Source organism: Bombina bombina, chromosome 5 (assembly GCF_027579735.1).
Source record: "Bombina bombina isolate aBomBom1 chromosome 5, aBomBom1.pri, whole genome shotgun sequence".
Taxonomy (NCBI): Eukaryota; Metazoa; Chordata; class Amphibia; order Anura; family Bombinatoridae; genus Bombina; species Bombina bombina.
Genome location: NC_069503.1, coordinates 176101127 through 176113307, shown reverse-complemented (window position 1 = coordinate 176113307; position 12181 = coordinate 176101127). Strand labels below are relative to the sequence as shown.

General features: G+C 37.2%; 1 protein-coding gene across 3 annotated transcripts in view; it reads left to right on the top strand.

Annotated features, from left to right (window-relative positions):
* The window catches only part of XYLB (xylulokinase), a 384016-nt gene that overhangs the window by 325029 nt on the left and 46806 nt on the right, over window positions 1-12181 (top strand). For 2 of the 3 annotated variants that reach the window (XM_053713790.1, XM_053713792.1), the window contains one exon: window positions 9984-10071. The exons of the other annotated variant lie outside the window; for it this stretch is intronic. In XM_053713790.1, the coding sequence (XP_053569765.1) occupies window positions 9984-10071 (88 nt within the window). The remainder of the gene's footprint in view (window positions 1-9983; window positions 10072-12181) is intronic. 3 annotated transcript variants of the gene reach the window in all.

Below are 12181 nucleotides of genomic sequence, written 5' to 3'. Positions count from 1 at the left end.
TGTTGGCGGCAAAAAAATGTTTTAACTTCCTTTTGTGTTGTGCGTCATACTTGGCACCAAAAAATGTAGTTTATTTTTCACCCCACTTCCTATATGCCTCTTGTTTTCTATATGTTCAGAGGGCTATGCTGTTTGCATTTTTTCCCATTCCTGAAACTGCCATATAAGGAATTTGTACATTTTGCTTTAATGTTGTTTTTTCTTTTACATTTTGCAAGATGTCTCAATCTGATCCTGTCTCAAAAGCAATTGTTGGAACCCTGCTGCCTGATCTCAGTTCTACCAAAACTAAGTGTATCTGTTGTAAATTAGCTGAGATTATTTCTCCAGCTGTAGTATGTAACAGTTGTCATGATAAGCTTTTGCCCGCAGAAAACGTTTCCATCAGTACTAGTACAGTGTCAGAAATCTTCCACCTTAACCAAGCAAACCAACCTATATTGCAATACCACCTTAAGTTTGAACACCACAATTAACCGTCCCCCTATTTAGGTGTCAACATACCTGGGAACTATGCTGGTTTATTGAAGTGCATTAGTATTCACTTCCACCAGGTCTGAAGTTAACTCAAAGTAATACTTTATATTTGTTGCTTTTCAGAGAACTCCTGCCTGTTATTTTCCTAAAAGTACAATATCACCTTGACTCGTGACATCAGTTACCTTACCGTTTGTGCTATACTCAGCGACTCACTTTTCCTGCACGGTTTCATCCGCTTAAACTTCAGCATCGGATACCAGCTTACACACACGCTGTGCAAACTCCAAATTCAAACTACAGCCTCTTACAAGGAAACAGTATTTGCATGTACATGCTGAAGGGTAATGAGTAGATTGTTCAACTCTGTATTCTAATTTACCAGTGCCGATTGTTAGTTTGAACATTTACTGTCTATACTAAGCCAAAAAACAAACTGTTACTTTGTCTGCAATCAACCCATATACAGTGTATCAAAGTTAACTCGCATACTTTTCAACAACTTAGCTGAATTGCAGAGTAGCATATCAATATTTCCAGTAAATAGGTTATATCTGAACTCTGTTTACTTGCTTATTGAATCAACGTACTTGCTAAATATTCTGGGTGCATTATTAGTAGCTCTCTTAAAGCTACAGACCTAAACTTGCCTTCTGTTTCTGCTTGCTGCTATATAAAATCTACTTATAGGGCAGTCGTGAAATTCAGCAGCTCTGCATAGGACTTCAGTGTTGAATCAAATATTTTTTGGAGAGCACTTAGCATAATAATGAAATTGGCCGCATAATGTGAAAGGGAGTTTTTGGATCAACAGGTGTCTTTTTCTACTTTGTCTATGACATTGTAAGATTTGAATTGACTGTAATAGTTGGCGGCGGCCTACACAGGACCATCAATACCCCCCCGGTCAGATCTTAGGCCGGGTAAGAGTGGCTCTTGTCTGCTATATGTGCCACGCTTTACAGCTACAGCTTTATTTTTATAACTGAGACCACGAAATCTAAAGAAAATTGGAGATTTGATGTTTACTGTGTTCCAATATGGAGGCAGATATCCTGCTATTATTGAAGCAACTCTCTTGCAAGATGGCGGCACAGTTTACTTTTCTCTCAGAGAGCCTCAGAGAAGGAAAGAGTGACGGTGAGGAGGATCCTGTGTCACCCAATTCAACAGTGCCCCTATTACCGCAAAAAAACCTGTTAGCAACAGCACTGGAGAGTGATAAAGTTAATCCCCGGAGCGGGATGGTTGAGTTAACCACAATGCTGGAGGTTGCCAGGGTTACACAGCCACGCGACACTTGTCCGGAATACACGTGGGTTTCTGCTTCTAGTTTTAACATCCCTGTGTTGTGCCAGTATGGCCAGCTTCCTCTGTCGATGCGGCCGGTCGATGGGGGAATGAGAGCAGACAAGGGACTTCAGTGTGTGGAGCTTGGGTCTTCAGCATATTCTGGTGGCTTACGCTATATGACTCTAGATCTCCGGAGTCTCTGTGCAGAATCAGGAGTTACTGAGTGTCAGTTATGGTTACCGCAGGGTAAGCGTCAGCAGAGAGATCATTATGGAGCAGAAGTCCGGAGCTTACGGAGGAGCTTGGACTATATACCATCAACCATTTTTTATCAAAGGAAGACTCAGACTGTTACAGTTTGCCGGAGCTTATGGAGGTTCTTGAATGATTTAACTCCTAGATGTGGCATAGGATAATATGTTTTGAGCTTTAGATCAGCATTAGAGAAAGTTTGCTGGCCTATGTTAGATACTTATCTCATTGATAGATTTGACTTAGGCTCAGGTATAATAATTTTCTGTGTCACTTAAGTTTTAGTAGTTAATTCTAGGTATTATATTGACTATCTTGTTATTGTTCTAAAGTGGCTGGGGGAGACTTGCGAACGCATGGTTTATCCTTTAGCCCTAAGGTTTATTATGTGGGGAAGGGTGTGTGTCATTTAAATTTACTGTTTTTAGGCTATTTATAGTACTCATGTAAATGTTATTTAAATTAGGAAAAGACTATCGTTGAGAGAGGCTGTTTAGAGCTACTACTTAGTTAAAGAGAGGGGATAATTGACGAGTCCAGTGTTTATGATCCACTCTTGAAAAGTAAAATATATATCTATACAGGGTGATAATTACAGTTGCACCTATACTGGGAATGACATAACCTTTTCCTACCCTTGCTGAGGATATTTTTTTTATTTTTTTTAGGTAGCTAAGGCGATATAAAAATAGGTTCCTACCTATCAATGCTTTCCCTCAGACCACTTAGAATGGTTTAAGTCTGTTAGTTGCCAGCTGACAGGCTCTAATTTATTATTTTACTTTGTCACGCAGTTTTTTTTTGTTTGTTTTTTTGGGCTTATGTATCCTGCTGGTCACCAATAATTAAACTGTATATTTGGCTTTAGATATGAGGGGTTTGCTTGAATTCCAATATATACTTCATGTTGTGATACTTGGTAGCATGGTGTTGGTTTTATATGTGTTTCAATGTTGTGAGCGTGGTACTGTTCTATAGTATATATATGCACTTACGTATTCATTGGGTTTAAAAAGTATAATATACCTTAGCATGCAAGAGACTGCTTATCATTTGCTTTAGTTATCTATGGATAGTAACTTATGTGTCATGGCCCAATAGGGACCTTTTATCATACTAGTCTATTTGCCTCCAGCTACCCAAGTCCTACTACTACAGGTCATGTGTATTACACATTATGTGTTTTGTACACTATTCATTATTAGCTCTAGAACACGATCTGATGTAAATATCCTAGAATATGCCGTTCCAACCCAGTCCTTATACTCCTTAACTCTCTTTATGGCTCCCCTAGTTGATCACCTTCCAAGAACTTATAACTAGAACCATTCAACCTTATACAGGCCCTATATATTCCTTTATGACCGGACTTATCTACATTCTAAGATGTCCTCAGATGTTCATAAACCCTGACCCAGCATGGACCCTTAGATCCCTAAGTTGAAATTAATAGGACACGCCCCCCATTTGTCCAATATTATACAGGTAGGTCTAAGTTTCCTTAGTCCCTATTCACTCTCTTTGGTGAACATTTAGCTGTATTCATCCGCCCTTGATATTAATTGTGTTTCATATTTATTCCATTGAAGCTAATGTTACAATTAATATCGTATACAGCACTTGTTAGAGAAAAATGTACCTTCCGCCATAGATATCGCTTTGTTATAAGTTGCTCTTAGCTCTCTGTTTATAAAGAAAATGAGGCACTTTGCCCTCCATTCACGTGTATCTAGTAGGAGCAACTTGTTATGACTCCCTATAATTTGTCATTCTTCAAATAATAAATACACCTATTTTATAATTAATATATCACTCTATAGGAAGTATAATTTTCTCGGGTTGTTTAAATTCTATCATTTTCTTATGTGTTTATATAGGAAACAAAAGGAAAAAAGAGGTAATGCTTGATTATATATATTTGATTTTGTACTTGCATACAATGTTTTCTATATTTTTTATGTTCTCTTGGTAAGATACATATATAATGCTTGATTTAAGATTTCTTTATTCTCTTATATGTAAAGGTTTTAGTATCCAATGGATAAACAATGTCTTGTATGCAAAAATTACCAGAGTGATGCAAAATGTACATTATGTTCATGGTCTTTCTTTTTCTTGTATTGCCTCAATAAAAATTTGTGATTTAAAAAAAATATACGTTATTAAAAAGAAAAAGAAAAAAAAAAAAAATCTACTTATAGTAGCTGAGAACGAGTAGGCTAAAATAACTTTCATTTATGTTTTTTCCTGTTTGTTCATATGCAAACAAATAAATATACGTGACACAAAAAATAATTTACTTAAAACATTGTGTTTAAACGGAATCCATTACATACAGTTTCTGTTGTTCCTTCAACATCTAATGTACATGATATCCCTGTTGATATGAAAACTTATATTGCTCATGCGATACAGAAGGCTTTGTCTGCTATTCCGTCTTCTAATAAACGTAAAAGGTCTTTTAAAACTTCTCATAAAATTGATGAAATTTCTAATGACCGACAACATACTGAAATATCCCCCTTTGATGAGGATCTCTCTGATTCAGAAGTCCTACTTCAGATATTGACACTGACAAATCTACTTATCTTTTCAAGATTGAGTATATTTGTTCCTTGTTAAAAGAAGTGTTGGTTACTTTGGATATTGAGGAGTCCTCTTGATATCAAAACTAGTAAACTTAAATTCTGTTTATAAACTTCCTGTGGTTACTCTTGAGGTTTTTCCAGTTCCTGATGCTATTTCTGATGTGATTGCTAAGGATTGGATTAAGCCTGGTACTTCTTTCATTCCTTCTTCTAGGTTTAAAAGGTTGTACCCTTTGCCAGCGGCTAGGTTTTGGTTGGATAGCGTAGCGCACCAGGAAACAGATCCTGATTTGTCTAGCTTTGTAAGTTTGCTTCAACATGCTAATCATTTTATCTGTGATGCTATTTTTGATATCATCAACATTTATGTTAAATCTATGTCTTTAGCTATTTTAGCTAGAAGAGCTTTATGGCTCAAATCTTGGAATGCTGACATGGTATCTAAATCTAGATTACTATCTCTTTCTTTCCAAGGTAAACATTTATTTGGTTCTCAGTTGGATTCAATATTTCAACTATCACTGGGGGGAAGGGAGTTTTTTTGCCTCAGGATAAAAGATCTAAGGGTAAATCTAAAGCTTCTAATCGTTTTCGTTCTTTTCAACAGAATAAGGAACAGAAAACCAATCCTTCCCCTAAAGACTCTGGTTCCAATTATAAACCTTCTTCAAGTTAGAATAAATCCAAGCCTTTTAAGAAACCAAAGCCAGCCCCCAAGTCTGAATGAAGGTGCGGCCCTCGATCCAGTTCAGCTAGTGGGGGGCAGATTGAAATTATTCCAAGACATTTGGGCAGATTCTGTTCAAAATCAGTGGATTCAGAGTATTGTCTCTCAAGGGTATTGAATAGGATTCAGAGTAAGACCTCCTGTGAGAAGATTCTTTTTCTCTCACGTTCCAGCAAATCCAGTGAAGCTTTTCTGAAGTGTGTTTCAGATCTAGAGCTTTCAGGGGTAATAATTCCAGTTCTGTTTTAGGAACAGGGTCTGGTGTTTTATTCAAATCTATTCATTGTCCCAAAGAAAGAAAATTCATTCAGGCCAGTTCTGGATCTGAAGTTTTTTAATCATTTTGTAATTGTCCCAACTTTCAAGATGGTGACTATGAGAACTATTTTGCCTTTTGTTCAGCAAGGTCATTATATGTCCACGATAGACTTACAGGATGCATATCTTCACATTCCGATTCATCCAGACCACTATCGGTTTCTGAGATTCTCTTTTCTAGACAAGCATTACCAATTTGTTGCTCTTCCATTTGGCCTAGCAACAGCTCCAAGGATCTTTTTGAAGGTTCTCAGTGCCCTTCTATCTGTAATCAAAATGCAGGGTATTGCAGTGTTTCCTTATTTGGACAATATCTTGGTACTAGCTCAGTCTTTACATTTAGCTGAATCTCACACAAATCAACGAGTGTTGTTTCTTCAAAGACATGGTTGGAGGATCAATTTACCAAAGAGTTTCTTGATTCCTCAGACATGGGTCACCTTTTTAGGATTCCCGATAGATTCAGTGTCCATGACTCTGTCTTTAACAGTCAAGAGACAAATGAAATTGGTTTCAGCTTGTCAAAACCTTCAGTCTCAATCATTCCCTTCAGTGGCTATATGCATGAAAGTTTTAGGTCTCATGACTGCAGCATCGGGCACGATCCTCTTTGCTCATTTTCATATGTGACCTCTACAGCTTTTTATGCTGAATCAATGGTGCAGGGATTATACTCGGATATCACAATTGATATACTTAAATCCCAACATTCAACTCTCTCTGACTTGGTGGTTAGACCATCATCGTATAGTTCAAAGGGCTTCTTTTGTTCGTCCTACCTGGACTGTGATCACAACAAATGCAAGTCTTTCAGGTTGGGGAGCTGTCTGGGGATCTCTGACAGCATAAGGGGTTTGGAAACCTCAAGAGGCGAGGTTACCAATCAATATTTTAGAACTCTGTGCTTATTTTCAGGGCTCTTCAGATTTGGCCTCTGTTAAAGAGAGAACCATTCATTTGTTTTTAGACGGACAATATCACAACTGTGGCATATGTCAATCATCAGGGTGGGACTCGCAGTACCCTAGCTATGAAAGAAGTATCTCAGATACTTTCTTGGGCGGAATACAGCTCTTGTCTAATTTCTGTGGTGCATATCCCAGGTGTAGACAATTGGGAAGCGGATTATCTCAGCCGTCAGACCTTACATTCGGGGGAGTGGTCTCTCCATCCAGATGTATTTTGTCAGATTGTACAGATGTGGGGTCTTCCAGAAATAGATCTGATGGCTTCTCATCTAAACAAGAAACTTCCCAGGTACCTATCCAGGTCCAGGGATCTTCAGGCGGAGATGGTGGATGCTTTAGCAGTTCCTTGGTTTTACCAACCTACTTATATCTTTCCGCCTCTAGTTCTTCCAAGAGTGATCTCCAAGATCATTATGGAACAATCGTATGTGGCCTCACAGGTTTTGGTATGCGGATCTTGTCCAGTTGCCAGCCTTGGCCACTTCCTTTAAGACCAGACCTTCTGTCTCAAGGGACGTTTTTCCATCAGGATATCAAAATGTTAATTTGAAGGTATGGAAATTGAACGCTTAGTGCTTAGTCATAGAGGTTTCTCTGATTCAGTGATTAATACTATGTTACAGGCTCATAAGTCTGTTTCAAGAAAGATTTATTATCGAGTTTGGAAGACCTATATTTCATGGTGTTCTTCTCATAAATTCTCCTGGAATTCTTTTAGAATTCCTAGAAATTTACAGTTTCTTCAGGATGGTTTGGATAAAGGTTTGTCTGCAAGTACTTTGAAGGGACAAATCTCTGTTCTTTATGTGTTATTTCATAGAATAATTGCTAAGCTTCCTGATATTCACTGTTTTGTTCAGGCTTTCGTTCGTATCAAGCCTGTTGTTAAATCAATCTCTCCTCCTTGGAGTCTTAATTTGGGCTTGAAGACTTTGCAGGCTCCTCCTTTTGAACCTATGCATTCTTTGGACATTAAACTACTTTCTTGGAAAGTATTGTTCTTTTTGGCTATCTCTTCAGCTAGAAGAGTATCCGAATTGTCTGCTCTCTCTTGTGAGTTTCCTTTTCTGATTTTTCATCAGGATAAGGCTGTTTTGCGGACTTTGTTTACATTTCTTCCTAAGGTTGTGAATTCTAACAACATTAGTAGGGGAATTGTTGTTCCTTCCTTGTGTCCTAATCCCAAGAATACTCTTGAAAGATCTTTACATTATTTAGATGTCGTAAGACCTTTGAAATATTATGTTGAAGCTACTAAAGATTGCAGGAAGACATCTAGTCTATTTGTTGTCTTCTCTGGTTCTAGAAAATGTCAGAAAGCTTCTGCCATTTCTTTTGCATCTTGGTTAAAGCTTTTGATTCATAAAGCTTATTTGGAGGCGGGACAGTCCCCTCCTCAGTGGATCACAGCTCATTCTACTAGATCAGTCTCCACTTCTTTGGCTTTTAAGAATATTAAACTTATTGTTACCTGTAGTGTTTATACTGCGGAAACAAATTTAGATCAGTATCCCTTTCTTCCTATTGTCAGTTATACACTCATTAATTCTCTTGGGGATTATAACTTCTTGAGTTTTTTTAAATAATGTGTGACTCATTATATTATTAATGTTTTAACTGTTGAATATTTTTAACTTTCATGTTTTCTTGTACCCTGACTGATATTGAGATCATTATGCCAAATTTTTAGATTAGAGCTTGAAAAATATTTCTGACATACTATCTATGTCTGTTAAGCAATACAGGGGTTAATGAACTTGTAGGTATACATTTTCATAAGGGAATCAGCTGTTATCCCTGATGAAGTGCTTGTTGTAAGCATGAAACGTGTCGGAGAACAGCTCCTGTGTTCTGGGGTGTGATTTGTCATTGTGTTTGCTTTGGAAACATTGCTACATGTTTTAATCATGTTTAAATAAAGTCATTGAATTTTAACTAAATCTCAATTGGTGCAGCCTGCAAATCCTTCGTCTTTGTTGAATGGTGAGTTGTCAATTTTACAGATGTCTAAGAAGGACTTGCTTTCTGTGTTTAACTTGGAGGCCGCCCATGTGAATTGCATTTGTACTAATAGCTGCAAGTCTGGATCCACTGAGTTGCATTGAGACATACCGCTGCTCTGTTTGTTTCCCTCCCTGCGGTGAGTAGGACCGGTTTGAAAATCAGTTGGCTAACCAGTGTTTGGGCCCATCAGAAGAAAATAAGGTAATGTCTTGAAATGTATTTTTCTCTACTAACGACACAATTCATATAAAAAATCTGAAAGTGGACACTTGACTATAAATACATTGGTTTGGGTATACAAAGTGTAGTTTGCTTTTTTGTTACATTTAATATATATTATTTTTTTATACTATCGATGAACAGCAAACAGCTTCAAGATTTACACCACCCTTACTATATATCAGCTATTTGATACCAGTGCACAGTGTATACTAAAAGGCCAAAGAGTGACATTGTTACTATACCAGAGTCATATTTTGCACTCTCTTTGAAAATATATGTATGAGTGCTGAAACATTGGATACAAGTCTTTTAAGAATGAAGCTTCAGTTGATCAGATTTACAAAGCAGCAACTTGGTCTTCTTTGCATACATTTACTAAATTTTACCATTTTGATGTATTTGCTTCTGCTGAAGCAGTTTTTGGTAGAAAAGTTCTTCAGGCAGCTGTTTCAGTTTGATTCTTATGCTTATGTTTTAAGTTTTTTTCTTTAAATTTATAAGAAAAACTTATTTTTTTGTGGAAAATGGCTGTTTATTTTATCCCTCCCTTTCCAGTGACTCTTTTGTTGTCTTCCACATCTTGGGTATTCCTATCCCATATGTCACTAGCTCATGGACTCTTGCCAATTACATAAAAGAAAACATAATTTATGTAAGAACTTACCTGATAAATTAATTTCTTTCATATTGGCAAGAGTCCATGAGACCCACCCTTTTTTCTGGTGGTTATGGTTTTTTGTATAAAAGCACAATTATATTTCCAGTTCCTCTTTTTTGTATGCCTTTTTACTCCTTTTTCTATCACCTCACTGCTTGGCTATTCGTTAAACTGTATTGTGGGTGTGGTGAGGGGTATATTTATAGGCATTTTGAGGTTTGGAAAACTTTTCCCCTCCTGGTAGGATTCTATATCCCATGCGTCACTAGCTCATGGACTCTTGCCAATATGAAAGAAATTAATTTATCAGGTAAGTTCTTACATAAATTATGTTATTCCTTGTTATATGTTTTAATTGCATATATAATAATATAATAATAATATATTTTAATTATACATCACTACTTATATTGAATCCGGGACTATGTGGTATATTTACAGAATTATTTTTAATACTTTGCTTTTTCTGTTTGTAGGTCTTGTCCGATGTGTTTAATGCTCCCGTATACACAATTCCCACTGCTAATTCGGCCTGTTTAGGATGTGCATATCGTGCAGCTCATGGTATGGTAGTGAATTTAATTCATCCAGTATTAGCTCATTGCCAAAATCACTCTGCAACGCATGCCACTCAAAGGTCCAGAAATGTACTTCTATTATCACGCTTACTTCATTCTATTGGTATCCTTTGTTGAAAAGCATACCTAGATATGTTTAGGAAAAGTGATTAGTGATTGCTAGCTATGCACATATGTCTCACCTTATCTGCTCAGTTAGGCCCAGCAATGCATTTCTGCTCTGGCATTGACTTAAACTTTGCATGGGTTGAGCGCATAGTTATTTCTAACAACAGTACAATAATAAAATGCTTTAATACAGAACATTCAGGTAGATTACAAGTTTTGAGCGCTATAGGGAAATTAACGACCGCCACAAAAGCGGCGGTATTTAACCTCCCTATAGCACTGCTATTACAGGTTTTGTAAAACCCGGCTTGCGCAAGCGATATGGTTGCGTTGAGCTCCATACCTCACCCAAATACAAGCAGTGTTTTGAAGTGCTCATGCACGATTTCCCCATAGACATCAATGGGGAGAGTCGGCTAAAAAAGCCTAACACCTGCGATCAAGGAAACAAAAGCTCCATAACGCAGCCCCATTGATGTCTATGGGGAAAGAAAAAGTTACGTTTAAACCTAACACCCTAACATAAAAACCATGTCTAAACACCCCTAATCTGCTGCCCCTAACATCGCCGCCACCTAAATAAAACTATTAACCCCTAATCTGCTGCCCCCAATATCGCCGCCACTATACTAAAGTTATTAACCCCTAAACCTCTGGCCTCCCACATCACTAACACTAAATAAATATATTAACCCCCTAAACCTAACCCTAACGTAACCCTAAGCATAACCCTAACGTAAGCCTAAATTTAAATAAAACTTACAATTATTACCTAAATAATTCCTATTTAAAACTAAATACTTACCTGTAAAATAAAACCTAAGCTAGCTTCAATATAACTAATAGTTATATTGTAGCTAGCTTAGGTTTTATTTTTATTTCACAGGTAAGTTTGTATTTATTTTAACTAGGTAGACTAGTTAGTAAATAGTTATTAACTATTTAATAACTACCTAGTTAAAATAAATACAAATGTACCTGTAAAATAAAACCTAACCTGCCTTTCACTAAAACCTAACATTACAATAAAATTAATTAAATTAATAAAATACAATTATCTAAATTACAAAAAAATAAACACTAAATTACACAAAATAAAAAACGAAACTATCAAAAATAAAAACAAATTACTCCTAATCTAATAGCCCTATCAAAATAAAAAAGCCCACCGAAAAAAAAAAAAGAACCTAGCCTACACTAAACTGCCAATGGCCCTTAAAATTTTGCAGTGCATTGCCCCAAAGATATCAGCTCTTCTACCTGTATAAAAAAAATACAAACACCCCCAACAGTAAAACCCACCACCCACACAACCAGACCCCCCAAATAAAAACCTATCTAAATAAACCTAAGCTAACCGTTGCCCTGAAAAGGGCATTTGGATGGGCATTGCCCTTAAATGGGCATTTAGCTCTTTTACATTGCCCAAACCCTAAGCTAAAAATAAAACCCACCCATTAAACCCTTAAAAAAACCTAACACTAACCCCCGACGATCCACTTAAAGTTTTTGAAGACCGGACATCCATCCTCATCCAGGCGGCAGAAGTCTTCATCCAAGTGGGCAGAAGTCCTCATCAAAGCCAGCAGAAGTCTTCATCCAAGCGGGCAGAAGTCTTCATCCAAATGGCATCTTCTATCTTCATCTAACCGGCGTGGAGCGGGTCCATCTTCAAGATATCCAGTGCGGAGCATCCTCTTCTTCCGATGGTCGCTGAAGAATGAAGTTTCCCTTTAAGTGACATCATCCAAGATGGCGTCCCTTACATTCCGATTGGCTGATAGAATTCTATCAACCAATAGGAATTAAAGGTGAAAAAATCCTATTGGCTGTTGCAATCAGCCAATAGGATTGAGCTTTCATCCTATTGGCTGATCCAATCAGCCAATAGGATGTAGCTCGCATTCTATTGGCTGATTGGAATAGCCAATAGAATACAAGCTCTATCCTCTTGGCTGATTGCAACAGCCAATAGGATTTTTTCACCT